We start from the raw sequence: 21,435 nt of genomic DNA on the forward strand, positions 1-21,435 counted from the left end.
GATATCTTTCTGCCATTAAGCCATAATGGTAGTTGAAAGCGTTTTAAGAAGGGTAGCTGTATGCTCTTTCCTGGCAAGTATGTATATCCATCAGTATGTACAATGAAGTGCTCAAAGTCACAGTCAGTGAAGCATGGTTTAGATTTATTACTGTAGCTATATTACCAACCTATTAATAATACTGAATATGATTATAGAGCTTAGGCTTTTTTTCCTGATCCTCACAAAGCAGACAACTGATTACAGTTTCCTGTTTTCTTTTTCTTCTTCATATTAATAGTACGTGAAAAAAACTGATGTATCATGAAGGGTACACAGTACTATTCCTTCCGATGTTAAAAATACCTTTTAAATAAAAGCAAGTTAATTCCTAATGTGTCCTTTCAGAAAAAGGGTAGTAGGAACACAATGCTAGGTAGTATTTAAAATTTCATTTACTACCCTGTGTAGATGATTTGATTAAATCAGTTTATTTGGATACAGTGGCTGTATTTTCAAATGAGTTATGTTGTAACGCTGAATGTTTTGGCTGGACCTTTTAGTAACCTAAATCAGGTAGCATAATTATCAGGAATTCTGAAAACAGTTTCTATGAAAGAAAAACTAATTTTAAACATACATACTTTTAAGTGGGGTATATTTATATTTAGGTAAATGTTTTTACTCAGCATATAAATAATGTTTGCTTTCTTTTACTATATATTTTACATATCGTACATAGATACATTGTCACATTTGGAACTAGTTGTGTGTAATAGAATATTTTTTCAATCTCTGTTTGTTAATCTTACATCATGGGGAGATGTACTGTTTAGTATATATTTGCTAAACTATTACAATAGCAATATCTCTTTTACTCCATCAATTTCAAATGAAGAACCAGTCGAAGAATAAAAATTACCAGTGAAATGCTGAGAAGATTTAGAAAGCACAATAAACTTTGGAATAGATTATTCTATGATACATTAATCATGATTACATTTATAAGGAAGGCGTCAGAACCCAGATTTAGTTTGTTTTCCACAAAATACTTAAAAGTAGAAGAGAGGGAAATGTTGACAGGAAAGAAAAGGGAGATGGAGAGAAATGTTGCATTTTCTCAAGAACTCCTTCTCAGGAAGGATTAGCTCATTGGGAGGGATCACTGCGGTAATTTGGTGAACTTTCCATGTAACTTTCTTTGGTTTTGGTTTGCTTGTTTGGCTTTCTTTGGTTTGTGGGTTGTTTTTTTGTGTGTCTTCATGGGTTTGTTTTTTTCAACCAGGAAATTGGTATGCTGTTTTTTTACACAACTTTTCAAAGAAATAAGAATATATAAGCAGTATTTTCCCTACTCTGCATAACTTGTTCTTTGCTGGTGGCTTTTATCAGTAAATTAAAATTACTACTTTCAAAGCAGTTCCCTTTTTACTTAATGTGCATAAAGCTGTCATTAGTTTTGAGATAAAGTATGCAGTGTGGGTCAGAAATGGATGTCCATAAATACCTATAATTTGTGCGGGTATATGTTGAAGCTAATGTACAAGTCCTGATATATATCTGTTCAAAGGTGCCTTTGATTAAAGAAGACTTTACGTTGAAATTGCTGCTGATAGTTAAAGTTAAAACAGGTTGGATGTTCAGTTTATAAAAGACTGTCTACCTCAAATACGTGTTTGAATCTCATCCATGTTGTTAATACTGTTTGATGGTTTGAGTGCAATAGAAACATTGAAGATTATTTGGCATCAGTTACCAGAACTGGAAGTGTACACACAGTTTAATTCTGTGAAATCAATATCCTGTGCCAAGTAAAAAAATAATATACAATTTCATGGTATTTTGTCTGTAAGTAAAATAGTGATTTAACTACCTTATAGCATAATAGTGATTTAACTAACTTGCCACATAAACCACTTCTGAGAGAGTCAGAAAGTTTCAAGACTAGATGATTAACACCCAGTTGCTCTACTGAGAAGACTAAAATTGTGTTTAATTGCCTTGTGCCAAATATAGTCAATAACAACATTTTTTAGTTGAGTATTACTTATTTTATGAAGCAAGATAATCTTTAATTAAATAAAATATTTAATGTTTATGCTGTCAACGTTTCAGCAGAAAGCCGTGATCAAAACTTTCTTCCTTGCAGTTCTGGCTTGAACAGTATGTTTTTGTTTTTTTCCCTTAGAACTGAGAGTTAAGCTTGATGAATATGTATAACATCATAAGATGGATAAATCACAGCCATATATTTTTTATGGAGGGTTGCAAACTGGATACAAGAGTGAATATTGTTTGACAGAGGTTTTAGTGTAATAATTATTTTGGAAATTCTATGGAAGGAAGATGATAGAACAGTAACAGAAAGTTCAAATAACATGAAGCAGAGCTTTGCTAAAGGAATGACCATGTGGTCTTGATTCCCATACCTAGGTGAGGCAATAGGTTAACAATAGCTGCTATCCAACTGCCACTTCAGAATGTACAGCCGTTCCATCAGCATTCCTCACCTGAAAGTTTTGAGAAGCAAATTTGGCATTGGATTAAAGAATCCTCATATGAGTAATAATTTATCAAAACTTTTCTGAAGTAACTTAAATGGAGTGAAGTCAATAGCAAGAAAACTGTGGTGCTTATCAGATTTGTGATTGCTCTGGAAATGGGATAGAAAGTAAGGTGACTGCTTTGTGACAATCAGAAAGGCAAATCTAAATCTGAAGAACTTAACTCAGAATCAAGGAATAAGCATTTTCTGTTTCACATCTTTAAATTTATTCTTTCTCTTCAGGCAGATCTCAGGTTGATGGAAAATTGCACACAAGGATCCCACAATAATAATCAGTTTAATTATAAAATAGCAGGTGAAACTCAATTAGAAAAACAATGTACCCCAGAAAAAAAGAAAACACATTAATTATTCACATGCAGCAAGTAGTTGTGAATTATCTATTTGTATTCATAGGATATATGATGTGGTAGTTATTGTTAATAGCTGCCTGAGACTTCCCATTCCTGCCCCCAGCCCATCATTTCCAAAGTTTTCAGAATGGAGAATGAAAGTAGAACTTTATTACCAGTCTTTCAGCCAGTGTTAGCAGAAGAACATAAAAGTCTAAAGGTTACTTGGGTTCTACAAGGGTTTACAAGGGCTCTACAAGAGGTATATTTGTTGAATTCTCAGATTTTATATATTTCTTACTTCTATTTTATTCATGCTTAAAATCTTTACAGCAGCTTCCTGTGAGAAATAGTTTTGCATAGCATTGATTTTAACATTTAATTCATCATTTATATGACTCTGAAATTGCTGAAGCCCACCTACCTCCAATTCCTGTGAAAAACATACTGTTTTATATAACATCCTGTGCAGTTAATAACAGCATGCTAAATGTAGTCATTCACATATTCAGATGTTATGATTTGTTTAAAGGCTTCTGACAGCTGAAAACTCAATATATCCACATTACTTTACATAAATAAAAAAATAAAATTGAACATAGTTGTCAGTAAAAAAACTCAGATAGAAAGTATGCAAGTAGGGAATACATGAACTTAAAGTATGGAAGAAAGTTTTCCAAACAGCAAAATTTCAAATTCTTTGGGATAGAAATATAGCATTATTTTAAGGAGAACTCTGGTTTTGGTAGTATGTTTTAGAGAAGAAATAGCTACTTAAGTTGTGCAATAAGTTCAACAGAAAATTTGTATATTGAAAAAGTGTAGTTTTTATTTTTGAAAAGGCAAATAAGAACTGCAGATACCCTGCATTGCTTTGGGATTTTAGACTTAAGATCTGAATTTAAAAGGTCAGCTTTTAAGTGTTCATCTAAGCACCACACAGTGCAGTGAGAGACTGAGAATGCAAGTATTTTCCTCTACTTTTGGACAGGAACAAAGAAGAAGGCTTTCAGTGTCAAACAATTTCACAAACTGCATGGCCTCTATTCTTTTACACCATGTGAAGTTAAAATATATGCAGTTTAGATGAGTGGTGGAATGCGTCTGCCCTCTCCAGCTTCTATGGAATGACTGTTCTCTAAAGCAATTTTCGTTGGACAGAGAGATTTACCAGAAGTGCAAAAAACTGGACAAAGGTTCAGCTGTGTGTAGCTCGCTTTAGTATTCATAACTGCTAAAAAAAGCCCAATTCTGACCTTGAAACTTAACAATAAACTATTTTCAAATATTTTTCAATGAATAGAAATAAAAGGGCGTTTTCTTCAAGATTAAAAGTCAAGATGAGAAATTTTTTTTTTGTTTGTTTTGTTTTTTTTTTCCTTCTTACTTACTTTCTTCCTTTTTTGTTTTTGTTTTTCTTGTAATGTATTTATTGTTTCTCGGTGATACTGAGAACTAATACAGAATCAGTGAAGAAAAATGTCATTCTATGGTAAACTTGAGATCTCAGAGTTATTATATAATCTCTTCCAGTCAGTGAGATAGATTTGTTGTAATAACCCCATAGTCGAAGGTACATTGGAACATCTGATAAGCAGTTCTGTTTTGACATGAGGGGACCTCAAAAACAGAACTTTCTGTGGTTGTTTTAAAATCCAGTTACTGAACAGGCTTAAAAGACCAAACTTTAATTCATTTGTGCAAAATGCCTGTCTGTAATAGAGCACATTGTTTGTTTCAAATCATTCAGTGCTTAGCTTATTCTTCAGGAGATATCCTATGAGAGTTATGTCTTGCAGTAAATTAGAAGAGCTAGTGTACAAAAGAAATGTAACTTAAGTAGCACCATTAGAATAAGAAAGGCAATGATAACCAAGTAGAATGGGGAGACTGAGAATGGGATTGCTTTCAGTGAAACACAAGGTGTGAAATATAGTAATGTGTATTAGTCTTAAGGCTAAGATAGAGTTTAGAGCAGCCCCTTCATCAGTCAAAATCTTATATGAGTGTTGAATATTGAAAAGAGAATCACTTGTGCTAAAATAATGATTAATTCTGTCACTGAAGTTGTCCATTTTATTTTGACAGGAACAGACCTGTAAAGATGTTTATGTGGTGGTCAGCTGTTTCACTTCTTGGATGCATTTTGCTGGGAGCAGATGGGTGGCCAGCCAAGGAAGGATACGACTTTAGACCCTATCAGCCCCTCGTAAGATTACGTCACAAGGTACCAATTACTCTCTAGCACTTCTGACTTCTGTTCTATGGTCAAGGGTTAAAATATGTGCCAGCTCTGTCTTGTTTTGCTTATTGGAGTGATGTTTAGAAAGAAAGGACTTTTTCAGTACCATTATCTGCAGAAATCTAGACTTGATTTGACAAGTAAACAGGAGCTATTTGTATCTGAAAGTCCAGAAACTTTTCAAATACAGTGAGCTAAGCTCTACTCTAGTTTCAGAAGCTAGATATTGCATGTATCAGCAGAATTCTGAGAGAACCAGGGGGGCAAAATTGATTGTTGTCCTCTCCTGGCGGCAAATACTTGTTCCAGGACCAACTGTATTTCAGGCCATGCAGCACTGGGAGAACTGCAGGTCAAAGAAGCATGGTGATGAAGCTAACTCATCAACAAAAACTTCTCTGCATGAAGTAGATGTTCACACTGAGTTTAGGCATTGTGAACCATGACTCCTAAAGCAGTTCACATCTACCAAATGCTGCTCTTTGATAGCAAAAAGGCAAGCTGCTCTAGGTATTCTCTAAAGCAATAAGAAAGGAAGTGGGCTGTAATATCCAATTAATTTACTGGTTACTGCTTGGTGTGGTGGTCACAGGACCAACATCTAGGGGACTCTTACAGCTTGTGATCAGAACAACAAAGATGATGAAAAACTTTTTTCCTCTTCTTTTGAATCTGTGAGTTACAACTAGAAGGTACAAATTATTGCTGGAAACTTAAGGTGTTAATTTATAGTAATGTTTTGAGATATGGCTAGTTTAATTGAGAAAATACCAAGTTATTTCTTGATCCTAGATTTGAAAAAGCAGCCCAGTATTATGTGATTCTATCTCAGAATAATAGGAATAATCGAAGCCATTGAGATTTTTGCTCAAACAAGATTAAGATGTCTGCTTATTAGTGAATTATTCCATATGATGCGTTATAGAATTTTATTGAATATATACATATATAGAATTATATAACACATGGGAAAAAAAATACAAACATTTATATTTAATTGTAAAATTCTCTCTTGGGAATCTTGTTCCATTAGAATAAAGAAGACATCAGACCTTGTACAAGGAAATATGTATTATGTACTTAACCATATACACATGGAAGTCTTTGCACTGAATAGTTGCAAAATCAGAAACTTTATCAGTTGATTTTCATCTGCCAGGTTTAAACAAAGTAAAGCAAAACAGCACAGTAAATTACTTGGAAATGTAGAAGGAATAAGAGGCTAGTAGTGCCTGTGGAATGAACTGTGGGAGATGTAAGAAAAAAAAAAATCAAGAACGGGAGATGAGGTATGGTAAACATCATTACTCAGATTCAGATGATCTCTGACATGAATATTAGGCTATTTGTGGAACTAGTAGGATGTTGCTCTGATCCTCTGATAATACTTGAAATAAACATTAGAAGATTAATATTGGGGTTGATCACACATACATATGCACATATGTGAGCATATGTATACATACATATATATACACACACACAAATTATATTTTCCCTCTGTTTTTCATTTCTTATTACTTTATTATTCATATGTCTTTGAAAACTACATACAAAATGGAAAAGAAAGCATACATAAGGAACAGATGCAAATGACATTCTGTAAGGGGGCCTTGTTTTTTTTTTTTAGAACAAAGCTTAAAGGATAAAAAAAGAAATGATATAGGAAAATACAAAAGAGAAAAAAAAAAAAAAAAACAAAACAATGAAAAGATGAGGTAATGTGCTTTGAAAAACAAGGGAAATCTGGACTTTTATTTTTTCTCCTAGGCAGTATGTGCAGGTGAAGAAAATGGTTTAGGATAGTTCAGCTGTTGATATTAGGGATATAGGCTAGAGTAGAACAACTAGGAAAGCAGAATGTGTCTAAAGTCAGTTTCTATAATCAGTTCTAGCACAGACGCAAATACTCAAAATATGTAAATAGTAACCATCTAGGAAACTTTCTTCTTCAATTAAGCAGTTAATATTTCAGATGTTTAGATTGTTATGCAAGCAAAATACTTATTACAAATAGAAGATGATCACAAATATCAGCAGTCATATTTGCTTTGATCAGGTGACGTGTATGCACGTTTGTGTTAGTTCTGGGGAATTTATCTTGGATGATAGTCTGACCATAGCAGCTCTAAACATCAGACCATGGGGAAAACAATGCTGTTGTTTATCTGTCAAGATAATACTTAGGTAATAATTGTGTTCATGATGATAGCAGGTGTTCATATAATAAGGGTTTCGTTGTTTTAAAGGGGATTGTGAAGAAGTTTAGCTCCTTGTGCACAGAAATTTCAAGTAAATATTTAGTCTGAACGGATTGTAGTCTGGGAGGAAAAACAAGGAAAAACATCCATGCATAAGGAAAAATTTATACAGAGCACTGGCACAGGCTGCCCAGGGAGGCTGGTGTGTCTCCTTGGAGATCTTCAGAAGCTTCCTGGACAGGACAGGTGACTTCTAGAGGTCATTTGTCTGGAAATCCAACTGGGACTCAAGAGCAGCAGCCATGCTGGAAATAGACTACAAACATTTTTTTTTCTCAACAACTGGACATTTGTTCTAGTTCTGCCACTTCTTCTATGATATAATCTATTGCCATTGGCTTGGACTTGGGTGGAGAAGGACTATGAATGAACACTCCTGGGAATTTTATTTCCAGTCACCTTCAAACTGCCGTTGTTTTCATTTATGAAGTTATTCAGAAAAATATTAGCTTATGTCTGAATTGCATGTGCAATTTTTGTCATGCTAGCTAATCCTCTGTACTTCATTAGTCAAAGCACTGAAAAAGTTTGAAAGGGACTTTTCATTTGGGATTATTTTTACATTGCTGCTGAGAGTATGGTGAGCAATTTGTTAATACTTAGGTTCCCTCCTGAAATCGTTAGAAAGCATTCCTAGCATCCTAATGAATTTTATTCTTCTATTTGTATGGTTCTTACTAAGAGAATAATATTTATCCAGATCCTTCAGTGAAAAAATGTATGCTGTGAATTTTCATATATAAACAGGAAGAAGGCAGCCAACAGAACACTGACTGCCAGTTTCTGATTCATTGCTGGAGACTAAGAAATATGGGGTATAGTCTGTACATTTATATTTATATTCCAGGACATGCAAGTCCCCACATCTAGTGCATGCACATACAGCTAGATGAATACGCATCAGATATGGGGTAAGGAGGACAATCAGTAATAATAACAATGCCTAACAATATATAATAGCATTGTGGACATGGAACTATTTGTTTTTAGTCTCGAGAAACAACTGTCAAAGACTGCTTATTTAGTCATCATCACCTTAGTACCTTTTATTTAGTCCTGATAGTGATTTTGTGGAATTCAGGCTAGTCAGGGTTATAATGCATAACTAAGAGCAAGTGTGGGCCTGGGAGAGTGGGCAGGGGCAGGCGGAGCAAAGCTCAGGTGAATTTAAAGGAGGGAGGAAAGGAATCTGGACATTCAGAATTTGGTTCCTGCTTGTGGCAAAGTGAGTGCTTTATTATGAGGGAACAGTTTTTTTTATTGTTGTTTTCTTCCCCCATCCCCTCCTCCTCACCCGCCCCCAAAATGACCAGGTGGGTATAGAGGATACAACACAAAGGATGTGCTTTGTTTTTGACATTTAACAGAAATGTCTCCTTCATAGATGCCTTTTAAGAACTGATTTTGCTGCATTGATCGAAACTCTTTCCAGCCCTGCCCTTAGTTTATCTTATTTAGATGAAGTTTTAATGGGATCAAATCCAGTTACACAGAAATCAGTATTTTCTGTGCAATTTTTCTAGTTTGGAGTACGTCCTTTAATCCCTGTGAAAAACCTGCCTCTTTCCCTTTTAGTCTCTCCAGTCAGTTTGCTGTTAGCCCGTTAACCTCTGATTCTCAGTAACTGAGGCCTGAATAAATGTAAATTAAGCCCAGTTTAAAGATCCTTGGAAAATGATTTTTTAAATGAAACAAAGTAAGAAAAAACATGTAATGTTTTAAGCAGGCTCCCTTGTTTTACTGAAGATGAATTTAAATGTATGAGTACAAGGCATAGAATACATATTTTACTCTTAGCTTTTTTGCTCAAAGACTCTGAAATACTCTCCCTCGATTAATAGTGCATTCTGTGCTACAGTGAAACACCTGTAAAATTCAGACAGGCCAAGAAAGAAATGGGAAGAAAGCAGTACTTGAGGATTCAAGAATAATCTGAGCTTTTCTTGTGTGGTCTGGTCCCCAGACAACTGGAGGTTTATAGTTCATAGTGTTTATCTGGAAATGCTGTTTGCCTGCAGGCTCTGGGAAGTCATAAAACTTGATCCTCTAAAATCCGCTGTCCTAGAGAGGGGGGAGTGCAGGGGGAAATCCTTTGCAGTAAGATGCAGCACTGAATGCTGAAGACTGAGAACAGAGCTTCTCTTGAGTGTGTCACTGTTGCTCCCAATTCTAAGGTAACCAGAGAATTCTCTTCCTCCTGAGGCCTACTAGATGTAATAGCTTCGTCCTATGCAAATTACAGGACTTCATTTAAATAACATCCCTCCTTCCCCCCTGATTTGTCTAACTGTGGTAAAGAAGTCTTAAGAAAATTAATTTTTTAGTTTGCTTTTCTCAGGGAGATTGAATATATCTTATATTCTAATCTACTTTTTCCTGTGGGTAATAGGCTTGGCCATTTTTTTGTTGTTGTTGTTCAAATTCTCATTACTATCATTGTATTTTAATAAGCTGATATCAAGTAAACACTTTTTCTATCTCTTTTTACATACTCAAAACTTCTTTTTCTTTTTCTTTTTCTTTTTCTTTTTCTTTTTCTTTTTCTTTTTCTTTTTCTTTTTCTTTTTCTTTTTCTTTTTCTTTTTCTTTTTCTTTTCCTTTTCCTTTTCCTTTTCCTTTTCCTTTTCCTTTTCCTTTTCCTTTTCCTTTTCCTTTTCCTTTTCCTTTTCCTTTTCCTTTTCCTTTTCCTTTTCCTTTTCCTTTTCCTTTTCCTTTTCCTTTTCCTTTTTTTTTTCCTTTTCTTTTTCTTTCCTTTTCCTTTTCCATTTTTTCCCCTTTTTTTCCCTTTTTATCCTTTTTTTTTTTTTTTTTTTTTTTTTTTTTTTAAGTCTTAGGGATGTTGCTTAGAAGATCTCTCTGAAATTTGTTCTACATTGCTTCTTCCAAAACATCTTTCCCTGGGAGGGAAAAAAGGGTTGTTGAAGGCTGACTTTTAAGCAAGTGTGTCCTATTTGTCTGCTGATGCTTTCTTTCATTGCTAACTCATTAGCAACATCTATGTGTAAGCTTTTAGTCAAGAAGTCTCTGGGATTAGCAAGGGAGAGATGCACATCTTTTCCATTGTACTTTCTTGCTACATTTTCCTCATTTTCCTTGTGTGCTCTCAATATGAAGATCACCTCTGTGGAAGCAATTAAACTTACCCAATTGTTTTAAGGGATGATGAGATCCACATGCATCACGTAGCTTTTTAATTTGATGTGTCGGCCTGGAAATAAAGAAAGAAAGGGGTAAAAAAAAGTAGTGGTGTATGACAGTGATGTCATTACCTAACATCACCCCACCAAAGTTGACCTCATTACGTAGCTGTCTAGGAAGAGGAGTACCAGTTAATATCTGACTAGATAAGGCAATGATGTTTGGGAGTTGGTACAAGCACAATCTCTATCTGATATCAGCTGCTGCAGCTGCTACTATCAGCTATGAGTTCAGATTCTCAATGACTATATGTTTTCATTTTCTATTACCATGTTAAATCGTCATCACAAGTTCCTATCGCAGTAGCAACAGAAAGCTGGAAGAGATTTATTATATATAAAAATTGAGATGCTTTGCTCCTGTTCAAATTTGTGCCACTTGAATTTCTAAGATCCAGGAGGCCAGATACTTAAAGTGGGTGTCACTACAGAAATTGTAAGAGATCCAGTTCTTTTCTATGCCTTTCTTGCCAAGTTGTAATCCTTTTATTGTGAACTGGACTGTATACAATTTTACATCATATATATATATATTTTTTTTGTTGTTGTTTTTTAATGTTAGTCAAACTGTATTTTGTTCTTTTCTGCTGTTTCTTCTCATTTTTTCCCCAAGAGTTTAATAACTATTTTAATAGCTTAGAAGATGATGATACATGTAGACTTGTATCATCTTTATTAACCTTTATAATCTTTGTTCATTAAAATGGAAGTCATGCCATGTAGGATAGACAGTACTTATAATGTGGTAAGAAGTATGACAAATCAATATAAAAATATCAAATAGTGATGAGCGTAGTATATAATGCTGACAAGTGCACTAAGCTTCATTGGTGCACAGACAAACTGGAATGTACCCCGCCTCATTTTGTAAACTGAATAATTATTCACTTACTTGACATTTCCTCTTTGAATTTTCTGATTCTAGTTAGCTAGTTGAAATTTGTTGGTAAAGTAGAAGAATGATATTCTTCAAACATTTTTTTTAAATACCAGTTTACATTTGTACAACGTTGTTACATTTGAAAATAGTTGGATTTTGTTCCAAGTTTATTTATCTTTCCTGCAGTCTTGGAGAATACAAGTATTATTGTCTCAGATCTTGAAACTTCTTGACTATTTCACTTTTTTTTTGTCTTCAGTTCACTTCAAATAATATTAGCTGTCCTTTTGCCCCACTCCAAGTTTCAGTAACTCATGTCATACTTCTTAACATTCAACAGGAATATTCTTTTACATTGCATCTTAACATTTTGGTTTTTAGTTGTTTTCCTCACTAGAGTAGGATTTTGTGTCACTGAATGTGAAATGTGTTGTAAGGCATTCCAGAAAAATGACAAAGTTGTAGAAATGCCTCAATACTTTGTCTTTGAAAACAGTTTGATGACGGACTTGGAATTTGATTATGAATAGGATATGAATCTGATCTGAGTAATAACTTCAGAAATGTTTGCAAGGTTCCAGTTCATAAATAAAGCCAATATATTTTTTCTGCATGCCTGGCCATATTCAAGACAAGGAATTCAGCCCCACCCTAATTCATTCAGGCCACCTCCATAGATGGCAGAAATTGTTATTATCTAAGGATGAGACTGATGATGGCTATATTGGGCCATAACTAATGATAAAATGGAGAAACAGTTTCCTGGTCATCTGGAATCCTCCATGTAGTGGTATTGATTCAGGACTGCTGAATCAATGCAGAGAATGAAATTTGAGTTAAGGAAAGAATAATTGCTGTAGAATAAAACCTTTACTAAGATCTCATAAAAAGCATCACAAAGGGTTCTGGCGTGAGTGTATGTTGCTGTGCAGCCCCTCTCCTCTCTTTCTATTTGTATGCTCAGAGTGACATAATAGTAAATAAACATAATCAGTGACATAATATAGTAAAACATTCTTTCAAAGATTCTGCTGTCGTCTGAAGTACTTCATCAAATTTATCTAGTTCCAGCTTGTAAATACTCGTCTTTTGTGCTTTTCTTCCTAGTAATATCCAGTATTCTAGAAGAGTCAAAGTAGACATTACTGTAGCACAGTCATTCTCCTGTCACAGTGAAATAGTCTAGACAGTTTTCTAACTTAAAGTAGATTTGTTTGTACTGGTAGATATAAATATGTAAAGCCATTTATTAATGTATAAATATTTAACAACAATTATTATATTTACCATTACTATTTTGCATGCATCATTACTCAAACTATAGTTCAGAAACCTGTGTTTTTCTAAGTAATTTGATAACAGCCATGCACTAATAAATCCCCACAGAAAACTGTTCCCTGACTTATATTTTCAGATATGGATTTTTAATAAATTGAAGCACTGTAGTGGCTCTGAACAGTGATAATTTTTCTGAAAATAAGGCATGTAGCCTTAGCATATATCAGCTGTATAATTTGGATAAAACCATATTTGATAAAGCCACATACTAACACTTTATTATTATTATTATTTTGCTTTTGTAGAGTGGACTGTTCTGATCTCATACTATTGAGAAATTCAAGTTAGGCAATCTGTCTGCCCTTCTCATGAAATATCACTGTTATTAACAAGTAGTAAGAGTACTGATTTCAATATAAGATATTGCTCCACCATTTATTTTCATAGAATCGTTGAATGGCCTGGGTTGGAAAGGGCCACAATAGACCTACCAGGGTCCTCAAGTCCTTCTCTGCAGGGCTGCTCTCAAGGAGTTCTCCCAGTCTGTATAAAGATCTGGGATTCCCCTAGCCCAAATGCAACACATTGCACTTGGCCTTGTTGAACCTTATTAGGTTCTCATGGGTCCACTTCTCCAGCCTGTCCAGGTCCCTCTGGATGGCTTTTTTTGATTGACTTTTGTAAATAATGTAGCATCTATTTACCATGAGATGCTTCCTGTTCAGCACGTTCCCTAAAGTCTGCATGCTTAACAAGGACAGAGAGAAACCACACCAGTCAGAGCAGCTGTAGCAGAGGCTTAAACTTTTGTACTCACAGGGGAACCCCTACGAGAATGAGAAGTTGGTAGTATTCAAGGAATTGACAGATGCCTAAATAATGAATAAATAAAGATGCATGATTATGGAAAAAACAAACAAACAAACCCCAAACCATCAGTCACAGGCTACTAGTGTAATGCAGCAATTCTGATAATTGTGTGGTGCATAAACAAAAAGAATGACTAGGGTTGTGCTGAATATTACTGTGTTTGAGCAGGTAAGTCCAGAGCAGTGCATTTCCTGAATTAATTTGTCAGTTTACATCTATTACTTCTCTGAAACTTCTGAAACTGCTTGTGCTGGCAGATATTATGTATTACTGCAGCAGGATTCCTAAAATTTAGTGTTGATTGTTTGGCTTAGTTTTCCCTTGTTATATTTTATGTTGTTGATATTGTTTCAGAGCATCCATAGTGTATACAGGATATGCACTTAGATGCATGCATTGCGTATCCAAAACCTGGGGCAAAGTTAGTTTTTACTTGTGGAGAACTACAGGTAAAAAAAGGGTCATAGAATAAGGTCATGGTAGTGAGATTGTACTTCAAAAGAGTTTAGATTTTACCTGTGCTTAGAAAGCAAATACCACCTTACCATACAGAAGATAGAACCCACCTGCTCCAAGCCCCACATGCTACCTTCCAGCCCTAGGGAAAGGACCACCACCAGGAGGCAGCCACCACTACACTGCATCCCCCCCAGCAGACTGAGACCCCCCCCCCCCCCCCCCAACCCAATCTCCCAAGGGGGGGGAACAGGGGCCTGGATGACTATTTAACACACAAGACTGCACATGCTCAGGCTTCTGCCACATCCATGGGACAAACACAATACAACACTCAGCAAGGGCTGCCTCTTGCTTCACCTTATTCTTTAGGCTCATCATGGAGGGCATGCTTTAAGGGAACTGCAGTGTTGCACCTAGACCAGAATGTCCCTATGCAAGTCTTGCTGCAAGCCTGGATGGCCACAGATGTCACTTCTGTAGCAGCACCTCTATGGCAGGGTGGGACGGGTGCAGGTTGATGGAGTATAGATGCAGGATGTGGGATGCACAGTGGATGCAAGATGAAGTTGTGGGCAAAGGCAGGAAGAAGGATTTGAGGTGGTCCTGAGTGGAGCCCGGAGTTAGACTTCGGGGTCCTTATAGGTACCTTCCAGCTTGTGATGTTCTGTGATTCTGTGACATGTCATTTTTACTCTTTTGAAGTTACGATTGGCATTGTATAGATAATCCAAGCTTAGGACATTTTATTTGTTTCTCATAACTCCTTCTGGGAAAAATCTCATCAGGTGAACATTTCATCTGTTGCTCTGCTCGATTCCCTTCAACAGAGAATTATGAGTGTTTGATGTCTTTCAGTTCCGGATTTCATTTTCAAACAAGCAAACAAACACAACCCATGCTGGTTTTATTTGTTTTTCTAATAATGGAGTCGGATGTTTCCGTGCATCATGAAAACTTAGATGGTTTTGCTAGCTCTGTTTGGGCCTAATGCACAAAGACATTGGAGAGTATAGTGAGGCCTTAATGAAAAGATTTACTGTTCATATCTGTGTTGTGTCGATATGGCTACGCCTAAATGCTTTTAAGAACAGAGAAATTTAAAGATTTAAATATCAAATTTAAAACAAATATCACCCAAACTTTAATAACTAAATTTTTTTTACTGTTTGAAAGTGACGTAAGAAATGAACAAGAGATGACTGTTTCATTTCAACTGTCTTTTTATCTCTTTGGTATTTCCGAGCTGGCATTTAATGCAGCTTGTAAAATACCAGTGCTCATGCTTCCTGAACTAAGTAGAGCAGCATTAAATATCTCTTTAAGCATTGCATGGTGTTAATCACATTTATTGAATATTTATTCTATCAAATTACTTTTTTTTTTTTTTTGCACTTCAAATTATCTCCAAATTATCACTTCAAATTATCTCCAAATCTTATTCTCCAAATAAGAATGTATTGGCATAATAGTAATTTGAAATATAGTAATTTTACTCCTTATTCTTCTCCTCTTCCCATGAAAACAAACCAAAACAAATTTACTGACCATTTGGTTAAGGCATAACCTATAATTCTGGGTGCACAACCTTGAATAAACAACGTATAATTGTAATTTCTAAGGTGATATGTGGTCTAATACTTTCCTGAGACATCAGCAGACTCTTCTGTTCTCTAGAGTGGCTCATAGAAATGCCGTTAGGTTTTATTACTCTTTTCTAGACATTGTACATCAGTGCAAATAATACAGAACTGATGTTGCATTATTTAATAGAATTTAGTCAGTTCTGTTAGTTTATCCAAGTATCAGTAATAGGTTGGAATCAGGAAAGTGAAATAGTTGTTTTACTGTCTTTTTTTTTTTTTTTTTAAACATCTATAATTAAAAATTACTCATTCATTACCTCAGAACTTTAGATGTTTTCTGTGTTACTGGAGGTTTCTGCATATTTTTTTTGTTTTATTTAAAGCTACTTGCTTTCGACACTTACCCCAAGAGAAAATATTCATTACCTACTTCACTGATGATAATTTATTGTTGGATAGCTTATTGTTGATATAATTGTAGAGTATATAGCTATGACTGATTTTTGAAAAAGCAGCTGAAATGCAACGGATAGATACTGAGCTAACTTGGGAATTTCTAGGATTCAGTAGAAAAAATCACAATCTTAATACTGTGTTCTGGATTCCTATATGGATAATGCAGTATTACCTTTCATTAGATCTCTGGTAAAATGCATATAATCCTATAACATGTAGTTTTATGTTTTATGGGCAGATGCAGCTGATTAATATTCATATCATTAACTTCTCTTTTCCTTTGCAACACTACCTTATCTGCCCTTGTAAAGTGAATAGTAGAAACAGTGTACTGTTAGAAAATTCTCAACGCATTGCTTTTAATCAATACTGGTAGATAGAATACAATTCTTATCCAAAATTATGTCCTAACGCAGACTAAATGTTACTTGTGTTCCTGGATTGTAAGAAAATAATTGATGTTAGTGCTGATGTATCTATACACTCTAATTGTCATTCTTTCTGCAGATATTCTTCTATCCAGATAAAATTTTTCAGAGAGGAAAGATAAGATCTGAATGAGCCTCAGACAGGCTGAATAATAAAATGCAACACACATTATGTCCTTTTTAGAAAATTACACTTTAGAAAATTACACTTAAAAACCATCTATGAGATTTTTAAAAATGAGCAGAGGTTTTAGGCAAATTACTCCCATTAATGTCAATGGGAATTGTACAGCTAAAATCCATCTGTGTGGGTTTTTGAGGGGAAAAATAGCACTATATTGTAAGGAATTATAATACTTCTCAGCAACTGTGAGAGTACCTGCAGTTTTAGGAACTCACATGTGGGAGAAGATAATGCAATATTCATACTGGCCTTTAGAATTTCCAGTGACGATCCAGTATGCTAAAATATTGCTTTTTGGAGGTCTCTCTCCCACTTTGTTTATACAAATCTGGCGCATCTTTTGATAGTACCAAAACGAATATATACAGTGAATACTATTATCTTTCATTAAGGAAAGTAAGTCTAATTTTGTGTGTGTGTATTATATATAATGTTCCACAAAGGGAGACCAGAGTACTTTCCTGTGAGGAAAGGTTGAAAGATTCAGGACTGTTCAACCTGGAGAAGAGGAAGCTCAGGGACTATGTATTACTGTCTATAAATGCCTGAAGGGAGAGTACAAATAGGACTGAGCCAGACTCTTTGAATTGGTGCCTAATGGCAAGAGCCTATGGGTACAAACTGGACCATCTTTACAGCTCTAGTATGCTATGCATCGATACATTGCATGAAACTGGTGCAGTATGATGCAACATAAAATGATGCAAAAGCTATGCACATGATGATTTGTTCTATTTACAGATGACTTAAACACTAGATCATAATATAAAACTGTGGTTCATTTAATGATTCTGTTTTTATTTGAGTGCTAAATACATTGTTCATTCCCATAGTAATGCCTCCTATTGATTTCCTTGGAAAATGGAATGAGTACAAAGAGCACAATAACATTATTTGATAGAGCAAATTCTCAGCTTCAAAACACATTTATTTTCAACACACTCATCACCATCAGTGCATTTGTGGATGAGGTGGTTGAGATGCTCTTCAGTTCATGGTGTATCTTTGCATGACTGTTCGCAACGTGGCTTGTCTTTCACATCACTGCCCTCACTGCTGAAATGCACTGCTTCTAATTGGATATGGGGAACAATTTTTTAATTTTACTGACAACTAGCATCAACTCCCTAACAGATAGCAATAATGCAAGTGAAAATTGATGATTGTTTGCTTACAGAATCACAGAATAACCAAGGTTGGAAAAGACCCACCAGATCACCCAGTCCAACCATCCATCCATCACCAATAGTTCTCACTAAACCATGTCCCTCAACACAGCATCCAAACATTCCTTGAACACCTCCAGGGTTGGTGACTCCACCACCTCCCTGGGCAGCCCATTCCACTGCCTGACCACTCTAACAGAGAAGTAGTATTTCCTAATGTCCAGCATAAATCTCCCCTGGTGCAGCTTGAAGCCTAGAAGAATGGCTTCTTTCGTGTTTTTCCTTTCAATAAGGAAGAGTTTGTGAACTCTTTCCTAAGTTACAGGTGCTTATAACATTTGTTCAATAACATAAATCATTGATTTTAATGGCTTTCTGTATATGTTAATCCACATTCTCATATCTTTTAATAACAATGAAGAGTGATTTGGGTGTTTTTCATCTTCAGTATAAGTTTTACTTCAGTGTTTTCTTTGCTATGTTTTGAGTTGCAGAAGCTGTTAAGATGGCAGGCCTTTCCTATCAGAGAGCTCATTTTGTAATTCAGAGATGCTGTACCTGCTCTAATCCCTGTTAACCTCGAAGTAACTTCAGGCTTGCATACTTCTCCTTCCATCTGTATGAGCTTGACTGCTGTTGAGGGTCTCACTAGCAGAAGGCATGTTGTGTTGGGGCTGTTCTGTGATCTGCTAGGAAAGGCTGTCTTTGTAGATAGAGTCTTTTGAGAAATTGAAGCAATACAGTGTTGCTCAGTAATCTCCAGCTGAAATAAAAACAATGTTTGTAAAAGATTTTACTTTAAAAAAAAAAAAAAAATTTTTTTTTCTTTTCATTTTTTCATTTTAAAATTTCATCCAAAGATTTATTTATTTATTTATTTATTTGTTCACCTCCCAGCTTTGCCCAACTTTCCTTTTCTTGGTATCCTTTTCCTTCTTCTTTGAAATCAGGATTCTTGGGATTGCTTTCCTACCAGGCTGCTGTGTTTTTGTAATCAGTACCTTCAGAGTCTGCTTATTGTAGTCTAAGCAGCAGATGCAGTCTTTGCAGCTTTGTTGGAATAAAACATCCCATTCTTTATAATTATGAAGTAAAGTAGTGGAAGGAGTGTAAATTAGACTAGCCAGGCTTGTGGGGTGACAGTGTCCTCTGAGCCTACATGCTGCAGTGTCTGAATGTTAACATAACTCTGACTTTTTACCACATTTTTTTCTTTTTTAATAAGTCCATCTTGCTGAACAAGAATAAGATTCCTCTGAGTTCCTCTGGCTTGTTATAGCAAAGTCTGAGCTTTGCTCCCTGACCTCTGAAGAGAGAGAAAATGAAAAGGAAAATATTCTCCTTTGTGAAGACAAAAAGGAAGCACTGGCTAGGTCGTTTTAACCAAATGCTGACTAGACATAGACACTTTAAAAAGAGGTGTCAGAGGAGGTAATCATTGCTAAATCTGGGATGACATGAGAATCAGTACTTTAGATTTACTTGGAAATTTAGGCTGTAATCAAGGAATACCATTTATTGTATTCAGGAAACATTAGGCATGTTTGTGAAAAAGCTTTAAAATCAGGTACCCCATATTTTATAGTCAATAAAAACAGGTGTATGTGTGGGTTTTTTCTTTTTTCTTTCTTTTCTTTAAATCTGACCAGTGCATTTCATGTAGACATGGAGTGTTTTGAAGATGTGAGTTCCAGGTAGGTGCAGGTTTTGACCTACTTTGTTGTTTTGAAACAACAGGAAAAAAAGAAAAAAAACATATTGATGTATGTACATTTGGAGGATTGAGTTGGAAGGAACATTGGCATATTGTTTTACAAAGGGAAATTAGATTGCCTCATTGCTTGAAATACAGGAATGGGTTTTCTGTGCCACTTCTTCATACCTACTTCATGTTCATGTAGGTAACGCCACAAGGCAATATGTGACAGTCTTACTGTTGTCACTTGCTCAAGCAGAAGGACTTCTTTTGATAGCTGAGATGTTGGATGATGCAGGTTGGGAGGAAAACAATTGATTAGACTCTCCAGTAGGCTGCTTTGAGAATCCTGATCCCCATCAGGTGTATCTGATACCACCATGGGTTTATCGGTTCCAACAGAATAGAGCACAGCAGACAGTTCATCTATCATATCTTCTTGATTGCTCTCCATTTTGTTTAGCTTTTTTAAGGGCAATTTCCTCTTTTGCAGGCTATTTTTCACCTCGTGAGGTCACAAGTTTTTCTTCTGATGCTTTTTTCATTTTTACCAATAGTATCTTCAGGACATCTCCGGCTGTCTGGAGTGCAGATGCACTACAGGGATGTCCTTGGTTCTCTTGCTGACTCACTAGGCTGAAGGCTGAGCTGCCAGGACTGTGTTTCCCAGGCTGGCAGACATATCTCCTGTCAGTGTCCTGCAGCCATTTTGTCTGTTGGGATGAAACTTTCTAATTATGATAACAGTTTAGCTCTGCTTCTGGGGTTCTGGACACCCTTCCTCAGCTCATGGAATCATTTAGGCATATTGTCACCTCAGTGCTCACCTAATTCAACCAGCTGATTAAGGCAGGTCTAACCTCAGAATAATATCACATTGCAAAGGGGCTTAGGCAGATGAATTCTGAATATCTCCCAAGATAGATGTAGTGTAAAAGAGACTGCATGACCTCTCCGGGTAGTGTGTTCAAGTGCTCAATCACTGTCATTATGAAAAATACTAGGGGATTTTAAAAACAGGCAGTATAGTAATCTTTCTGCAGCACAGCTGACATCTCTGAACAGGAAGGAGGATGAACTAGACTATAAGTTCTTTCGGATCTGTGTATCTATGGTTTACATGGTAACTATTACTTAAAATAATAATTTTTTTTTCTTTTAATTGCAGCAGGAAAAGAATCAGGAGAGCTCAAGAAGTAAAGGTAAGTGCTAATTGTTTTCAAAATGTGATTCTTGTAACTATAAAAAAAAATCAAATATTCATTTTTAGTAATATTTTAGTAAAATTTTTGAAATGACAAAAATATATCCAGAGAGGTGTAAAATGTACTTATTTAAGAAACCATTTTAAAATAACTTTGATAGAGGAAAAACAAGGCTGTCTGCTGTATTCTATATGGGATTGATTCTGTCTTTTTACCATGTTTGTGAAGTAAACTGTGGAAGCTTGGTATACCTTAATGAAACATTGGTATAGTCACTTTAGCTTTCTATTCGGCACGTTTCTAATTGTATGTGATTACAATTTACTCGCAAATGATTCACACCTTTAGTGGGATGCCTTGCAAGAGTAGTCATCTGTGTTTTTTGCCTAAGTCTTTTTATACTTTCAGTACAACTTATGTTGTGCATTACATAAAATAGAATATCTGGGTTAAAGAAACAGCCTTCCTTGTATCAATAAAATAGAATGTTCCCAAACCCACTGTATAGGAAATTGGTAATCACAGCCTGAACCTCTGATTAAACAGCTGAGGCGAATGTAGGGTCAGCCGTGGGAGCACAGGTGAAGGTAATTCAGCTGTGCTCCCAGAAGGGGTGGAGCCTGACTCCGCCTCTCCTAGACTTCATTTAAGGT

The 21,435-nt window shown here is 35.5% G+C and overlaps 1 protein-coding gene across 2 annotated transcripts in view; it reads left to right on the plus strand.

Moving 5' to 3' along the window:
• FSTL5 (follistatin like 5) overlaps nt 1–21,435 on the plus strand; it is a 232,486-nt gene that overhangs the window by 19,706 nt on the left and 191,345 nt on the right. For both annotated transcript variants that reach the window (XM_072335512.1, XM_072335514.1), the window contains exons 2-3: nt 4,966–5,104; nt 20,746–20,779. In XM_072335512.1, the coding sequence (XP_072191613.1) occupies nt 4,982–5,104; nt 20,746–20,779 (157 nt within the window). In that variant the 5' untranslated portion in view covers nt 4,966–4,981. The remainder of the gene's footprint in view (nt 1–4,965; nt 5,105–20,745; nt 20,780–21,435) is intronic.

Source organism: Excalfactoria chinensis, chromosome 4 (genome assembly GCF_039878825.1).
Source record: "Excalfactoria chinensis isolate bCotChi1 chromosome 4, bCotChi1.hap2, whole genome shotgun sequence".
Lineage (NCBI taxonomy): Eukaryota > Metazoa > Chordata > Aves > Galliformes > Phasianidae > Excalfactoria > Excalfactoria chinensis.